Below are 17,245 nucleotides of genomic sequence, written 5' to 3'. Positions count from 1 at the left end.
TCCAGGTCAATTGGCAATTATTCCCAATAGGGAGATCAATCTGGGGAATATCGAGGGGGTTGGGGGGGGTCATTTTTCAAGAACACCAATTTTCAGGGAACCTATTCCTGACTGTCCTTAAGGACCCCCCAAGTTTCATGAAGATTGGACACCCAAAGAAGGGTGCCTCCAGGTTCTCTCTTTTATTCCCTATGGGGAAAATATCTGAGGGCTATCCATGAGGCTGTGGGGAGATCGTTTTTCAAGCCAACTTCACCAGATCTATAGAGAGTCTACAACTGACTGTTCTCTAAAGACCCCCTCTAAGTTTCAGGAAAAGTTTCAGGGTCCAATTCTATACGCCCCCAAAGAAGGTGCTCCCAGCCACTCCATTTGTTCCTATTATGGGGGAAAGACAAAGAACCCTCCCCCACCACACACACACACTGCAGAAGCACACTAGAGTGAGGCTGCCATATCCAAGGCACACTCCCAACCAAAAGCTTCACACACATCAAGCCTGGCAGAACCAAACAGAAGCCCTCCCACTACCCTGAACAAGTTGCCCACAGTCACTTTCCATTCTTCCTTACGATGAGAAAGTTTCCATGCTGGTTCTCGGAGCACAAACACACTGAGGCAAGGCTGCCCTGGCCAATGCATGCTCCCCAGTGCAAGCCCAACAGCATGCAGAGAAGGCCCAACAGAACTAAACTGACACCCACCCCCAGCCAAAACCTAACTTTTCTACCTAACTTTTTTAAGTTTTGGGAAGAGCGCTTTTCCCCACCTCCCCAACATAGACTTGCAGAGGGTGCAGGCCACAAGGTGGGCTCACTTCATTCTCAGTGAAAGGCAAAGAGCAGGGAAATCAAAGAGCAGCAAGCTGACCTTCAGGAAGACCAGTTGCATCACTCTCCTGGGGAGCAGATGAATGAGATACGAGCTGACAATGTTGCCCACACGGGAAAAGACACATTCATTCTACACACTCACTGGAGGGCAAAAGAGGAGCCTCTGAGCAATGAGAGAAGTCTGGCCAGACTGCCTCTTTCTTGGCCCAGTAGCTCAGAGGATAGGTGGAAAGCAACTTACAGGGCTCTGAAAAGCCGTTCCTGAGTATTGCCTCCTCCGGATCCTGGCTCATGCACCTCACATTCCCAGAGGGGCCGAGGGCTCAGGGGAGTCTCTCCTTCTCCATAGGCATCTCAGTGCTGATCAATGGAGGGAACCTGCTGGAAAGGGGCAGTGGGGGGAACGGCCCCCCTGCCCCCTTTGCTGCAGGGAGTCCCTCCTAGCCTGCCTATACCATACCCACAAAGAGAGCACGTCTGTCAAGCTGGTGGGCTTCCCGGTCCACTCAGTGAAGGTGCCCTTGATGTGCAGGCTGCATATGGCTGCCAACGTGCACAGCTCCTCCTCAGTGAGAGGCTGCAGCAGGGATGTGATGCCCTGTTGCGGCCTTCTCACAAGTGTGCACACTGCTGGAACGAGGTCTGCCCATCCTCCATCTGGGTCCAGGAAGGAGGCCATTGCTACCTGAACGGTATGCAGACCCAGGAACCAGTGGATTCCAAAGGGAAGAGACCGAGCCCTTAACATTAACTCTGTAGGCAGGAACGGGATGTGCTTGGTGTACACGGGTGTGTTTTTTCCAGCACTTCATTGGCATTGAGAGGCTCGTAGGGCTCAAAGGTTTGCATTGCACCAGGGAGGGGAGCAGCAGACGGCACGGTGTCATCAGCACCATCATTGCCTTCTCCATCTCATGCAAGGAAAGGCTGGCCCAACAACACCCACGTGGGCATGCACCACCCTCCCCAAAACTCAGGGAAAACCCGGTGCGTTTACAACTCTCAAACCAGGCAGAAGTCCTCCAGGCGCAGCTCTGTTCTTTGTCAGCAGTGCAGCAGCAGTAGAGGCACAGGGCAGGCAGGAATCCACTGGAAAAACAGGTTGGAATCCGCTCCAAAAGCAAGCCAGCCAGACCAGAGAGAGCCACCAGCCACCACCACCAGCAGCAGCATCTCAGTTTCAAGACCAGGCCACACCACACAAAATGCCGGCATCTCTGAGGCAAGCCTCCTTATTTAGGTCTTGCAAGCCATTTGCAAAAGGCTCTCTCCTTCCAGAGAATCCTGTTGACCAGAGAAGGGGAGCCCCTGCAAGGATTGGCCACTTGCTCCCCCCCCCCTCCTGCTTCTGATTCACTCCCCCCTCTTCCGCCTCCCCTATCTGCAAAAAAGGTCAGAACTGGTGGTGCTTTTCCTGTTTCTTTGCCAGGAAACAGCAAAGGAAACAGTTCAGCAGCAATTCCCGAAATCACCCCATTTTTTTCAGGGTCAAATTTGGTATCCCAAATCAGATCTGGGATTCTCTCATTTGATCTGCGAAAGCTGGATTTTGCTGAATTGGCAAAAATCCAGCTTTCCCCCTGAATCCCAGGCCCAAATATGCACATCCCTACTTGTTAAAGATCTTCACACTGAATTCTACTTAACCCAATTAATGTGACCCCCCCCCTCCCCTAGCAAAAAGTATCAGATTCTTCAGTAAAACGCTGGAGGATCCATGCAGGATTCTAGAAGAAGTTCTTTGAATGTAGACATGAGGAATGTGCACGAGGTTTGCTTTCAAACTCACGCCGTGCGGTCTGAAAACCGTGGCAGATGTTGAGCTTTGCTTGAGGTCCAGAGAACAGCTGGGAGACGGGCAGGGGATTGCACGATTGCTCCTGATTCTCATGGTAAATTTAAACTGATGACTCCGGGAAATCTGGTACAGATTATTGTACGTCCTGGGGTTCCCCCTGACCCCCAATTTTAAACTGTCAATGTATATGTGGGATTTTTCAAGGCATCTTTATTATGACACTGTCCACTCCACTTCTAAGAATCCCTTCTCCCCTGTTCTCAAGTTCATTTTAATACTGTGAGCTTCTTCCCCTTCCCAGAAGCTGCCCTCCCCTGGTTAAACACCAAATCTCATGGAATGTTCAGAATTAAAGAGGGCAGTCCCCAGGGCTTTTTTCCTGGGAAAAGAGGTGGAGGAACTCAGTGGGTTGCCAGCACAGGGGGCAACTCCCTGTGGGAGGTGGTGCTTCTGATACCACGTGCACATGCGCAAAGTGCTTCCGAGACCACACAATGACGTCACTTTGGGTCAGCTGGAACAAGGGGGGAGTTTTTTAAAGTTTAAATTGGCCGGTGGCCCCGGGGCCACCGGCCATGTGACCATTTTCAAGAGGTGCCAGAACTCCATTCCACTACGTTCCAGCTGAAAAAAAGCCCTGTCAGTCCCTATATTGACTTCCACCATGCTGATGCTGTACTGCCCAAATACCGCTGTCTGCCCTGCTTAGGCCTCTTCAGATTCTCAGATTCCCTTCCACATCATCTAAACTCTGATCCCATACAGCTGGAGAGACAGGGCATTGAAACTGTGGGCCAAGCTACAAGTGACGCCTGACACAGGTTGGACACTAGTCAGCTTCCCTCAAGTTTTGATGGGAAATGTAGGCATCCTGGTCTTGCAGCTTGGCTCTCCAACTGCTGCCCAATGGACTTTTCAACTTTCACTTGTCCAACATTCCGCCAAGCTGCCTACATTTCCCATCAAAACCTGAGGGAAGCTGACAAATGTCCAACCTGTGTCATTCGTCACTTGTAGCTTGGCCCACTGTCAATCTGCATGCCAAGCAGGTGTTCTGCTACTGAGCCAAGGACCCTCCTCTTTTACTTTAGTAGACAGGTGTTTAAAATTCAGTGTTTCACACTGGCTGCCTAAAACAAGTGACCCTTTCTCATTGCATGTTCAATGATATCTGGAGTTCAGAGCATCTTTAAGTTTTTGTGGAAAATCATTTTTCTGAGGTGTCACAAATCCAATCAGCTGTAATGCAACGGCTTAAGGCTGTCGTTGTTGGATGAGTTCCTCCCACTGTTTTTCACAATTAACGTGTATTTTTCACAGCACAGCACACAGGACTGGAGCAACTGCACTCTACAAGGGATACCTAATGCAGGACTGTCCCGAACCACATGTTTGGCAAATACTAGAACCAGAAAAAGAAATGTTGAGAACGATTCCTCAATGTGAAAAGGAGGAAGAGGAGGTGGCCAGTAGAAGATGCTCTGAGACACTACAGGAAGAAAAGCAACACCACAAGGAGGTGATGGAGTAGGACTGATACCATCACAACCAGCTACTTGACAGAGCCTGGCAGGACAGAGAGGTCTTCAGGGAAATCAGGACGGAGAACATGTCAGTTACGAGGTCTGCAATCAACACATCACACTGCTGGGGACTCAACACCAAGAACCTCCAAACCTGGAAGGTCTCCTTTTCCGGTACCTGGCCATGGAGTCCCTGCCCAGGATTCCCCCCTGTGTTGGGCAAAACCCCCCTCAGCCTAAACACCTTGTTAGGCAGGAGGAAAGGGGTTTCACTAATTCCACTGCTCGGCTCTGGGCACTTTTGCCTGATGTCTTGTTCTTGTGTAAGTAGTTTGAAATTAATTTTACAGCAATTGTCTAAATACAGCAATTGTTTCTAAAGCAACACATGGCAAATATAGAAAATGGTTATTTTAAATAAAGTTGTTCAAACAAACGAATCTATCGAAATTTATACAATATTAAATATATTTACATATTTACATCTTTAAAACTATTTACAATTTACTTTCAATTCAGCCCTTGATGTGGAGGGCGCACTGGTGGTGGAGTCACCTAAAAGATGTTGCGCTTCCCTCTGGAGTTCTGTGTTCTGCCTCTCCAACTGTAAAAACTTTATCTTTAGGGATTTTGGGGGGGAGGAAGGTGGGGGGCTGGCCTCCAGAACAGATAGTCTTTCATTTGTTTCGTGTGCTGTTGGGGAAAGTGTTCACAAAAGTTCTCAGGAACATTTTCATTGATGCATAACAAATGTAATGATGCATAACAAACATAAGTGGCCCCAAAAATACACTGAAAAAAATACAAGCATTGAGGCAACATGTATTAGTGGCCTCCACCTTCTTGAAGAGCATCTTTAGGGTCATGCCTGATGCTGGAACTGGTCTCCTCAACTGGTCCTCACTGGAAGTTCCAGGTGTGGTATCTCCTGGAATATCAGAGGAGGGATGGAGACACCATCCACCATCACAGCAGGATTCCCAGTGACAGACACTCCTGCATCCATTGCCATGCATACCCCAGAGACGGCCTCAAGGCTCCTCCTACTTCAGCTGACCTCCACATCTGTGAAAGGGCTGGAGTGATCTACAATCTCCTGCGGGAGGATCAGGCAGAATTTCTTTCTATTTCCATAGTCCACTGTCCTTCCTCCGTGGTGCACATATGTGTATATGGGTCCTATCTATTGCTCCAATGCAAGGAGGAAAAGCCAGCCATTAAAATTCATCCATGAACTGCAGTGATACAAACATACATGTTATTAACACATTTGCATAGTGGAACCAACATACACGTTCAAGTAATACTGCAGTTTACATTAACAGGGCACTAATCCCATCTTTAACACAATTAATAATGTTGCAATGTTATTTTTTAAAAAATAAAAAAATACCCCCGCACCCAATAACCTCTGCAGAAAGACAAACTTGCTAAAGGGATGGCAGCAATGCATGACAAGGGGGTGTAATGATTCCTTGAGAATAACACATGTGATCATTAATTGGAAAACAAAGCATTCTTTCCTGTGTCAATGAAGTACCTAAATAGAGAAATCATTGCAGTTAAAGTTGCTTTAAAAATGACTGTGGGAGGGATTACCTTTCTTATATCTGATCCAAGGCCCACTATCTTTTAAAACAGCTCCAAATCTATTGAACAGACCGCGAGGACGATTTCTCCAACCTTTCCTTTTCCTGTAACTTAAGAGCCTACAAGCCGTACGTCGAAGTATTTTATAAATAATTTATCACTGCATCACATGTACCCTTCTTTATCTTGCCTGATAGTAAAATCTATAGTTTCTGTTGTTCAGAAATGTTCTGTAGACATTCAGTCCAGGGAGTGATATATTGGTTGCGAAGTGATTTATAACGGGGGCAGCTAAAAAGTTGTCTTGATTCTTACAATAAGTACAATAACATGTCTCAGGGGGAATTCTACTAAAACAGCCCCTTCATCTTGGCGGAAGGTAACACATTGCATCTAAGTAACATGAAAGAGCATTGATATTTTGGAACTATAAAATAAAACAAGATGGGTAGCCATGTTAGTCTGTCTGTATCTGAAGAAGTGAGCTGTGACTTAAGAAAGCTCATACCCTACCAAAAATTTTGTTAGTCTTATAGGTGCTACTGGACTCTTGCTCTTATCTACTGTAAAATAAAAAATATTTAGCCAATTCAAACATTTTCTGATAGGATAAATGAAAGTAAATAGGGGAGCCTTTCCAGTCAGCTTAGAAGGTTTGCATTTCTCCCACCATGGATGGGCCAACACCCAACTGCTGTTTGACCCCCCTGCAGGTATTGGCATTGGCCATATATCACAAAGCAATAGCCTCACACTTGTCCACAGAAATGCAGTTCTGCGTCATGGTTGAGTTTTTCAGTAACTATCCCTGAAGAGTTACAACGACCTACATGAATGTTTGGTTGGGTCATCCTCAAGTTCTCCAGCCACTGCAGGTCATCCCAGATGCAGAGAACAAAGTTCTCTCACCAGTCATTGCTTGATGTTGGACCGTCTTTAGCAACCAACATGGTGGTGAAATACTGACTGTTGTTGCAAGTTATATTGTATAAAGGAGCCTATGAGGAAGTGAAATACACGAAATGGGATGGAATGAATATGCTGGCAAAACCTGTAGGCACGGTTGTGGTTTTCTAATTCTACAGGCAAACTTCACAGCACTAGCGTCTTTGTGACCTCGTAGCCTTTGTGGCAACATTATATCGTTGAAAGAAAACTTGTTTCGACTAACAGAATTTGCATTGAAACGATATATTCAAGTGTCTTTGGGATTTGCTACATGGAACTTTGACTTTGGACTTTTGTAGATTTTGTCCCCACCAGTTGGATAGTATTATAAATATATGTAATACAATGACTGTTTCTGGATGTATGTATTGTAATAATGGAATAGTGCAATAATTGTATGTTATTGATTTATTTATTAGAGCACTGTTGGCACTTTAAGATTATAAATTAATTAATTGAATATTTCATTGTATTAATTATTGCAAACTCCAGGAAGGGTGGTTGGTAGTGGCCCCAGTAGACCCAGCAATTATGGGAAATGCACGCTCCATATAGTGCAAACCATCTCTGCCTTGCCTTTTAATTGTACCCCTTCCAGTTCACTGGAATACCAGCAATTGTTTTCCGTTGAATGCCTCAGAAACCGAGAGCAGGCATCCATGGTGCTTCTAGGAGTGAGTAGGATGGACTGCATCAAAGACATCACCCCTGCTTTTGAAACCCTCGTTTTCACTGTATTTTTAAAGCAGTGTCTCTGGCCACCAAACAACAGAACACTGCAATGGCTACCAGAAAAACTCTGCAGAAAGCCTTGAGTCTTGCGCAATATCTTAGTTTCCCTTCAGGATGCCTCAGCCAAACAACACACCGTAAATTTGTTGCATTTGGAGCTCAAATATCACCGTCCAGTCTTTGATGGACAGGTACAGTGTGGGGTAGGCCACAATCTCCTCTAATGTCACCAGAAAGCCCACAGCAGAAATGGGGTGTTTTTCACAGTGCAGAAGGAAACCCAGCCAGCACTTCTGTTCTGGTTCCTCAGGCATGGAATTAGAGAAGCCCAAAGCAGATTCGATCTTTGCAGCCCAAATACTCTGAAAACCTGCTGTAAGTTGAGCATGCGCAAAAGTCCTAACTACTGATAAAAACTCTGATCACATTGATCAAGTAAAACCTTGCTTGAGAAATAATGTTTAAAGATGTTTCCAACGAGAAAGTAAAAGGTATTGCTGCTCCCTCCATTGATTTCCACAAAGACTGATTCTTTAAAGGGGAGAAAGAGAAAGAATAGCATAGAAACATTCCTTTGGGGTGAAGAGGGGGAGACTTGTTTGAAGAACTGAAAAAAATATCCATTGCCACCTTGAGTTAACATTTAGAACACATTTCTATCAATTAAAAATTAAGAGAGAAAAGATGTCTTAAAGAACAAAATAAAAAATCAGACAAATTTGAAATTCTAGGGAGGAAGCAAAGCACTTGTGATAGGTTGAACAAGTTTTTTTTAGTCACAGTCAATGACTTGCACTAAAAACACCAACAAAAGGTACCACAGAAGAAAATAAAACATCAATAAAATAATCCACAATACATCAATTCATAATACAATAGTATAAAATTTAAAATGCTTAATGGTACAATAAAATTTGACATTCATTCACATAGCCATTAAAGTTTTCCTGATCCTTAAAGCAAGCCATCCAAATCCATGACCTTCATTTTAGAATAGTTGACCTCTAAGTTGTTTTGTCGACAGAACTAGGCAAAAGAACTCATAGTTCTCCTAAGTCCAGTTGAAGTCCTTGAGAGCAAAACACCGTCATCTGCGTATAAAAGCACCCCTATATGTTTGTAACCTAGCCTTGTGGATGGAACTCAGACTTATTTATTTGTGTTGCCAGATCATTTATATAAAAATTAAAAAGAAGGGGTCCTTGTTTGACCCCACCAATGGGGTCTGTAAGATGGCCTTCAGGGGTGCACCTGACCTGTATAAACGTATAATTGTACAATGCCTGAATTAAAAATAGTTGTGGCGGGTCAGCACGAGATGCCACGCTGGAAGGGTGGGGCGGAGAAGTAGGACAGGAGCTTCAAAAGGAAGACATGCAGCCCAGTAGGGGGCGGGGCATTGGAGAGCAGGGTGGTGGAGGTGGAGAGGAAGAGAGAGGGACGAGAAGGAGGAAGGAAGCTGAGGTGCAGAGCCAAAGGAGCTGCAAACAGCCAGGCTCAGAGGCAAGGCAGAAGGGACGGAGGTCCAGTTTCAGAGAGTCAGTAAGAGGGGAGCAGGGCTGCTCCGTGCAGAGCCCAGTCAGGCTGCCCAGGACTCCTCATCCTGAACGACGGCACAGCCTACCCGCTGGATAAGACATCCTGCACTGAGCTTAGGAGGAGCACAGGTGATGGGAGCACGGGAGACCTTAGAGGCCAGGAAACCACTGTCAGGCCAGGGCTGAGCTGTAAGGCTGCCACCAGCTGTTAAAGGGGCCGCACCTACTCTGAGGCCACTGGGGAAATCATCACAATAGTAAACGTCTACCAATACTTGTGGCCTTTAGTTTGTCCCATAATATAACTCCGGAAACTGAGTCAAAGGCTGACTTAAGATTTAAAAAATTGGCAAAGAGTGACATATTTGAGTTGGAGGAATATTTTGCGATCAAACGATCTATCAGCATACATTGATCTAAGGTTGAATAACCCTCCCTAATGCCAGCCTGTTTTTCTGCTAAATAAGATTAGTTTTCCAGCCAATCTCTGAATTTCCATAAAAAGTGTCTTGCGTAGAGTTTGCTTACTATACTAAGCCAGCTCATTGGTCTGTAATTATTAGGGTCATCTCTATTACCTTTTTTGTAAAGAGGGATTATGACAGCTACTCTCCAGTCTTTAGGGATCTTCCCAGATTGATCAAGTTGTGCAATTAGTGAAGCCAAGGCAGGTGTCACCACTCTGTGTTCCGTTTTATCAGCTCACGGGGATGAGCTCTGTTCCTGGGGCCTTCCCAGCCTTCAGAGTATCAATGAGCCATTTCACCGCCTTCGTATCCCCAGGGGAGCCAAGTTGGTAAACTATTAACATCATCAAAAACAACATTTCTTGAAGTTGTATCCCCACACAGGCTCTTCTAAGAGTTCTCTCAGGTAGCAGGTAGGATGGAATTATTTGTTTTAGTTGGAGGACTACCTGGAAGATCCGAAACCAGCCTCCAAAATAAAGCTGAGTTCTTCTCCCTTACTGCCTTTCTAAGTTCATCCCAGGCTGTCCGAATAGCTTCCTGGTTCTTCTTCCTAATGAGGGCCTTGTACGGAGCTTTTTGGTGTTTCAAAGCCAACAGGGGCACTGCCTCTGAACTGACCCTGTGTCTGGCATAATTCATGTTAGGAGATTTCTTTGCATTTCTGCTCTCTTTATCAAACCAAGATCTATGATGATCTAATCCGAGCCCCAGGGGTCCAGATCTAGAAATTTTCAATACCTTTTGAAGTTCCCCCAGGATTAGTTCATATTCTCCAAGGCAGGAATCTATATTGTCTGCTGCCACTAGTCTATAAGAGATGGCTTTTGCCACCTCTGATAGCAGGGTTTTGTCCAGACTTATTTCCAGTAAGGCTTTCCATCTGGGTCAACAATATTTGTCGCCTTCTACAGTTCCTAGATAGGGATCAAAAGGTTTATCCATATAATATAATTGATAGTGTTCATCCTATCGCCTGACCAATATATTAACTCAGTGGGGTGGTGATTTGGAAGGGCCCCATTCAATACATAAAGATTGATTCTACATATTATTTGACTCAACAGATGGCCCGCAAAGTTAACCTTTGAATCTTTTGAGAGCCTATTTAGAAGTAGAGCTGTGCCATTAACTTGAGGTGGGCAATAACTGTTCTTGACATAAGAGCTGTGATAATCAGAACCAATCCAGATGTTGAAATCACCTCCCGCAATAACATAGGTTGCAGAATAAATTGATATTGAAAGCACGTGTGATAAATTTACATACTCCAGAATCCCAAATTTACTAGTTCATCCATTCCCGTTAATACCGTTATATACTTCATTAATAGGCACTCCGCCTGTGAAGTCTTTTTGTCCTAGCCCCTACTGAACGGAAGCCTGGGAACGCCTCTGCTCTCTAGTCAACTGGTTAGTCTTGTTTCTTCCCTCTGGTATCACCTCATTGCATAAATTCAGTTTAAATTCAGATTAGAACCTCATCAGGACCATAATCTCTTGAGCTTCATGCACCGTTGGTTCCTCTGTAAAGTACTATGTGTTATAAAGGTGCTAGGTTAACATAAGCAGCAACGATAATATGCGTAAATGTATTTAGACACCACCAGTTGATATGGGCAACAATGCCAAGACCCCAAGACCCCTGCCCATCCTATCAGTACAAACTGTAATCAATTCTGTAACACACAACTATTAATCCAAAAATTTTGGTCCGATCCAACCAATTGTTCCACTGGTAAAAGAGAAAGTGTTGCCTTTGACCACCGTTTTGGGGATAATAGGACCGGTATGGGCAAAACCCACTCTGACCTGGATAGCCCAGGAGAGCCTGATCTCGTCAGATCTCAGAAGCTAAGCAGGGTCAGCCTTGGTTAGTAATTGGATGGGAGATCTCCAACGAAGGCCAGGGTTGCAGAGGCAGGCAATGGTGATGCATCTCTGTCAGTCTCTTGCCATGCAAACCCCACCAGGGGTCTCCATAAGTCAGCTATGGTTTGAGGGTTCTCTCCTCCACCATGGGCAAAAGTCATTTGGAACAGGAGCTGTAAGTAGGAGAAGAATTGGCCAAGGCTGAGCAAAAAACTTGGCTGGTAGTTTATTTAACTTGTCTTTACATGCATCTACCTTTTAAAACCAGAGTAGTTGCACTATTACATGTTTCATATAATTGAATTGTAAAATTAGGTTGATTGGAACAGGCGGGGGGGGGGAGGGCTTTGTCTGTGAAATTCTATGTTATCTTCCAATAATTCTTGGCCAAAACCACCACATTTGCTTGTGAATTGGAATTTTGCCTTGAGCTTTAGACTGATGTTGCTGGTATACCTCGGAGATTGGCTTTTCAAACTGTATGCCTCTTCCCATATAAAGTTATATTGTCCTGGGGAAACAACTTGCATATTGGCATATACAGATTCATATTGCCAGTCCCATCGTTCAAAATACAGCTCAAAGCTACAGGAATTACCCCTGCATTTTCCTTTAAATTAAATTTTAGAGAATGTGGAGGGTCCTGATCAGATGAAAAAAAATGGAGGCATTTAAAGGGAAATTGCAAGAATATCCATAAGGTTGGTAGAATTCCTTATAGTGTTGGACTTTGATAATTTAATAAAATTTAGTGAGTTTTTTCCCCAAACCAAATACACAATTCAGTTAAATTAAGCACACACACACCCCATTTCCATTGGTTTCAATGGCAGAATTTAGCACATATTTAAATCTACCAGGTTGAAACCAGAGGAACTTAAAGTGCTTAACTTTGGTCTTATCATGCCTCTAGATTTTCTCACTGATAACATTTCATTGACAATTTCAATCCATTCCAAGGAACATCTGTTCACAAGGTAAACACCAATACTTTTGCCATTTTTTCTCTCTCATCTCCCTCCCTTTCTCTCCATCTTCGCAGGTACTTGAAGAGAGAATGAAACTGGAATGTAAATGCCATGGAGTTTCTGGTTCCTGTACAACCAAGACTTGTTGGACCACACTTCCTAAATTCAGAGAGATCGGCTACATCCTGAAAGAAAAGTACAATGCCGCTGTGCAAGTAGAAGTGGTCCGGGCAAGCAGGCTCCGGCAACCCACCTTTCTAAAGATCAAGCAGATCAGAAGTTACCAGAAGCCCATGGAAACAGATCTGGTCTATATTGATAAGTCACCCAATTACTGCGAGGAAGATGCTTCTACCGGGAGTGTCGGCACACAGGGAAGGCTTTGCAATCGTACCTCCTTGAGTGCTGACGGGTGTGACATGATGTGCTGTGGGAGGGGTTACAATACCCACCAGTACACCAAAGTCTGGCAGTGTAACTGCAAGTTCCACTGGTGCTGCTTTGTGAAATGCAACACATGTAGCGAGCGGACAGAGGTGTTCACCTGCAAATAGCAGCAGAGGTTCCCAGGGAGGAAAGGAGACAACCACTACATGCAAGGAAAAGTCGAGTGGAACAAAAAAGCACGGCATCATTTTGCACATTAAATTTTCTTTGGGAGAGGGGGGGACACCCATCTCTGCCCACTTACTTTGTTGCTTCCACTTCTAAGAGTGATGTGTCTCTTGCTGGCTAACTTCTTTGCCTGCACTGGACAGTGGGGTACCTCCTGGAACAGTTAGAGTGACTTTGTTCAACCCTCACTGCATTGGGCAGTGGGGTACCTCCTGGGACAGTTACAGTGACTTTGTTCAACTTTCTTCCCAAACTGTGGTCTAGGTGGTGTTGAATTTTGCTCTTAGATTAATTTATACTTATTGAAGACACTGGCTCCAGGATGTTGTTTTCAGATTTATAACAATTTTTTAAAAGGAGTGAAAGAAGACTTTTCATGGACAGACTAGAATCAAAGCAGTGTTGCTTAAACTTTTATTTCTGTTTTTTTTTAAAAGCAGGTACAAAAGGCAGCCAGTGAGACAAAGAAATACAATGGAGGGGGGGGGGCAAGAGGACTCGGTTGTGAAACAAAGGTAAGCAAATTCTGATGGCTGCCAGGACACTGGAACCTTTTGAATGGACTTCTTAAAAAAGATTATTTTATTTATGTTTTAATAGTATCAAAACAAATTCTCTAAGCACTAACGGGTAGCTATGTCTTTATTCTGTACTAAATGTAAACTTATTGGAACTTGCTGGGTTTTTTTGTTTGTTTTTGGTTCTCCCCAGGGCTTCTCAGTGCTACTGATTTCATGGCACTCCGTTACTGAAAAAGAGTCCTATTGTTGTTCTCCTCAAGCACAGCCCAGGACAGGAGAGGAACAATGTGATGGCCATCATGGACCAGAGGCGTTCCACGTGCAGATTTCCCTAGGCCCGGCTAGAGATCAGCAGCAACCTTCCTCTGCACACTGGCAAAGTTGAGTTTCCCAACCTAGTAAAGAGTCCAGTAGCACCTTTAAGACTAACCAACTTGTTGTAGCATAAGCTTTCGAGAACCACAGCTCTCTTCATCAGATGCATCGTCAGATGCGCTACAATAAGTTGGTTAGTCTTAAAGGTGCTACTGGACCCTTTACTATTTTGCAACTACAGACTAACACAGCTAACTCCTCTGGATCTTTCCCAACCTGTGGGTCAGGACCCAGAAGTGGGTCATGAAGGCTCTGAAAGTGGGTGGGAGGCCAGCTTCTAACGGCTTCGCCTGCCCTTTTCACCCTCCCCTCTCTCTCCTCTCTCTCCTCTCCCACTTCTCACATTCTTGGTTTGCTCTCCTCTTTTGCAAAAATGAGGGGAGGAAAGCTGTCTGGCAACTAGTAGTTATGATAGGAGGCGGAAAAAGGGAGGGAAAGGCTGGAAAGTGGGAGCTGTTCAGAGTATGGACAAGTGAGAGGAGGAAAGTGGCGTGTGTGAGTGCAAGCTCTGTCTTGGCACTGCTCCTTAGCAGACAACCTCTTGCCCAGCCCCTTGCAGTGCCTTACTGCCCTCTACCTGCTATGGGAGATGTACTGCACTGAGCCACTTGCCACACACCTCTTTGCCAACATCTGCCGTCTTCCTTTGTCTCCCCAACTTGACTCCCCCTCCCCCATGACTTCTCAGTCTCTTAGGCCAGCCTGGGATGGGTGACCATATGAAGTAAATTAGGACTTGGTATGGGTCACCATACCAAAAAGGTCAGGAACCAACAGGGCTTTTTTTCAGCTGGAATGTGGTGGAATGGAGTTCTGGCACCTCTTGAAAATGGTCACATGACCAGTGGCCCCGCCCCCTGATCTCCAGACAGAGGGAAGTTGAGATTGTCCTCTGTGCCTGTGGAGGGCAATCTAAACTCCCCTCTGTCTGGAGATCAGGGGGTGGGGCCACTGGCCATGTGACCATTTTCTCCAAGGGCGATTTAAACTTAAAAAAAATCCCTACTTGTTCCAGCTGACCCAAAGTGATGTCATTGCGCAGTCCCGGAAGCGTGCTTGCACTTTGCATGTGCACACATGGTACCAGGGGCACCACCTCCCACCAGGAGTTGCCCCCTGTGCTGGCAACCCACTGAGTTCTACCACCTCCTTTCCCAGAAGAAAAGCCCTGGGAACCACTGATATAAGACCAGATTTGCAGGATGTGTACTTGATTGTGCCTCCTTTGGGTCCCCTCTGTACATTAGGACATGTTCTAGGAGCATCTTTTCAATGGATTCATCTCATGGATGTGGCAGTAACATTTAAATGGTCTCCACAGTGAGAAAGGCCAGTCATGCAGACTTTTGATATGAAATTGTCAACTGTGGATGTGGGACAACTTTGCATTAAGAACACAGGGTCAGCAACAATGCTTTGGTGTTAATTTTCCACACTGTTGCCCTTGTGACTGCAGGCCTTTCAACATTAATAGTAACAATAACATTTGGTTTATATAGCACCCTTCAGGACAACATTGACACCCATTCAGAGTGGTTTACAAAATGTCTTATTATTATCATCCCCACAACAATCACCCTGTGAGGTGGGTGGGGCTGAGAGAGCTCTGAGAGAGCTGTGACTGACCCAAGGTCACCCAGCCAGCTTCAAGCAGAGGAGTGGGACAACTGTGCCATAGAAGGAACTAATTGGAAAGCATCACTATTGGCAGTTACTACTTATGCATTGATTCTGGTTCTCAGTACAGTCAGTCCCTGGGCAAAGATCCTGTTTCTGTGGTGAAGAAGTAGGATGTACCCTTCCTCTACACTCATAATTTATGACATCCCACCTTGGTGCCTGTCCACATTGGTGGCATGATCGGTGCAATGACATCACTTCCTGAAGTGCCATCATTGTGTTGGCCATGGGAGTGCTCCCATGCTTAGTGGGGGGCAATTTTGCCCCCAATGCAAAGAATTGGCCCAGCAGGTAGCACGGAGGCACTCCTGCAGGCAGCTCGATGACATCGAAGAGAGCTGTGGTTCTCGAAAGCTTATGCTATGATAAAGTTGGTCAGTCTTAAAGGTGCTACTGGACTCTTTATCATTTTCAGAAGAGTTGTCATCATGCTGAGATCAGGAACTCGCCCACCGCTCGCTTGTCTGGGTTCCCTGCCGGCGGAGGGTTTGCCACCTCCTGCCAATTGCCAGTGATCAGCAGGCAACAGGGCAAACTGGCAGGAGTTTGCCTATCAGGAGCACGGGGAGGGTGAGTACCAGGCTCCCCCCCTCTCCCGTCGGGCAGTTCTATGGACCTGGCAACCCTCCCTGGATGCCCCTATCAAATACACATGTGAATAATATAGCTATTAATAATAAATATATAACTATATAATTCTAACCTTTTAAATTACCAGAGTCGGGGTGTGTAATTAGATCCTGCCAACCTAATAAAATAGCAGGTACTGAATTGGCAATATTCAGTAGCACACCTCCCCACCCCACCCCACACACACACCAATATTCTCAATTCTGATATTTTCCCTCTAGATAATATTGGGGTAGGGACTTGTGCTGAGAAGTCAGCAGAAGCAGTTAGGAGAAGCTGGGCTGCAGTGCAGCAGCCCTTTAAATTATAAAAAGCCCTGGAGAGCACTGAAAATAATCTTTTCACCTATTAAAAAGAATGACTCTTTAAAGGGTTTTTAAAGGGGCTGATGTGCTGTGGGCCCCCTCCCCTTCCCTGTCCTTGCTACCTCTGGTGGGGGGAAACACTTCAAAAATTATCATTTTCATTTCCTTTTGTAAGTTCAAAAAAGGATGCAATTATAATTTTCACTCCGTTGGAAGTATTGCTCTGATTTTTCTTACAAATGGGAATGTTTCCTGACGTGACATTCCAGAGTGATGACAATACTCTTGATATTTAATGAAAAGGGTCATCATGCCTTCCCCAACTTTCCAATGCAGAATTAAAATGATCATTTTTGAATTGCACACCCCTATATCGGCCTTCCCCGCTGTCTACTCAGCACGAGGCCCAGCAGTCTGGTCAAGAGAGTGAGATTGCCGGGGGGGGGGGCCTAGAGGACAATAAGCTGGCTGTGGAGAAAGGGTCCCCCCCCCACACACACACACTAAGACCAACCTTCAGGGAAAGTCACTAGGTGACCCCCCCCCATTCCTGCAATTAGTTGCACTAAACCATATGACTGAGAGGGTGGGAAATTCACCACTGGAGTGCTTTCCCCCCCTGCAGACGCAATGTGCCATCCGTCCTGACACACAAATGACCACTTCATGCTGCAGTATGCATGTCTGCACAGACATACGTACAGCTTTTCCATACCACCTCAAATGCTTTTCAGTTGAAACTTTTCATGGTTGGTAGCTGGATGTCAAGTGATGGGCAATGAAGCAGCATATCTTTATGTGGGAACCAACCAGAAACCAGTTTGGCAAAGGCATTAAATGTTTAGGTTTGA

The 17,245-nt window shown here is 45.3% G+C and overlaps 1 protein-coding gene across 1 annotated transcript in view; it reads left to right on the top strand.

Annotated features, from left to right (window-relative positions):
* WNT7B (Wnt family member 7B) overlaps positions 1–14,589 on the top strand; it is a 174,678-nt gene extending 160,089 nt beyond the window's left edge. The window contains exon 4 of the mRNA XM_055000751.1: positions 12,343–14,589. Coding sequence (XP_054856726.1) covers positions 12,343–12,822 — 480 coding nt within the window. The 3' untranslated portion in view covers positions 12,823–14,589. The remainder of the gene's footprint in view (positions 1–12,342) is intronic.
* Positions 14,590–17,245: the final 2,656 nt, after the last annotated feature.

The sequence above is a fragment of the Eublepharis macularius genome, chromosome 16 (assembly GCF_028583425.1).
Source record: "Eublepharis macularius isolate TG4126 chromosome 16, MPM_Emac_v1.0, whole genome shotgun sequence".
NCBI classification, from domain to species: domain Eukaryota; kingdom Metazoa; phylum Chordata; class Lepidosauria; order Squamata; family Eublepharidae; genus Eublepharis; species Eublepharis macularius.
The sequence above is the reverse complement of the archived record's forward strand: the minus strand, read 5'-3'. Positions and strand labels throughout refer to the sequence as shown.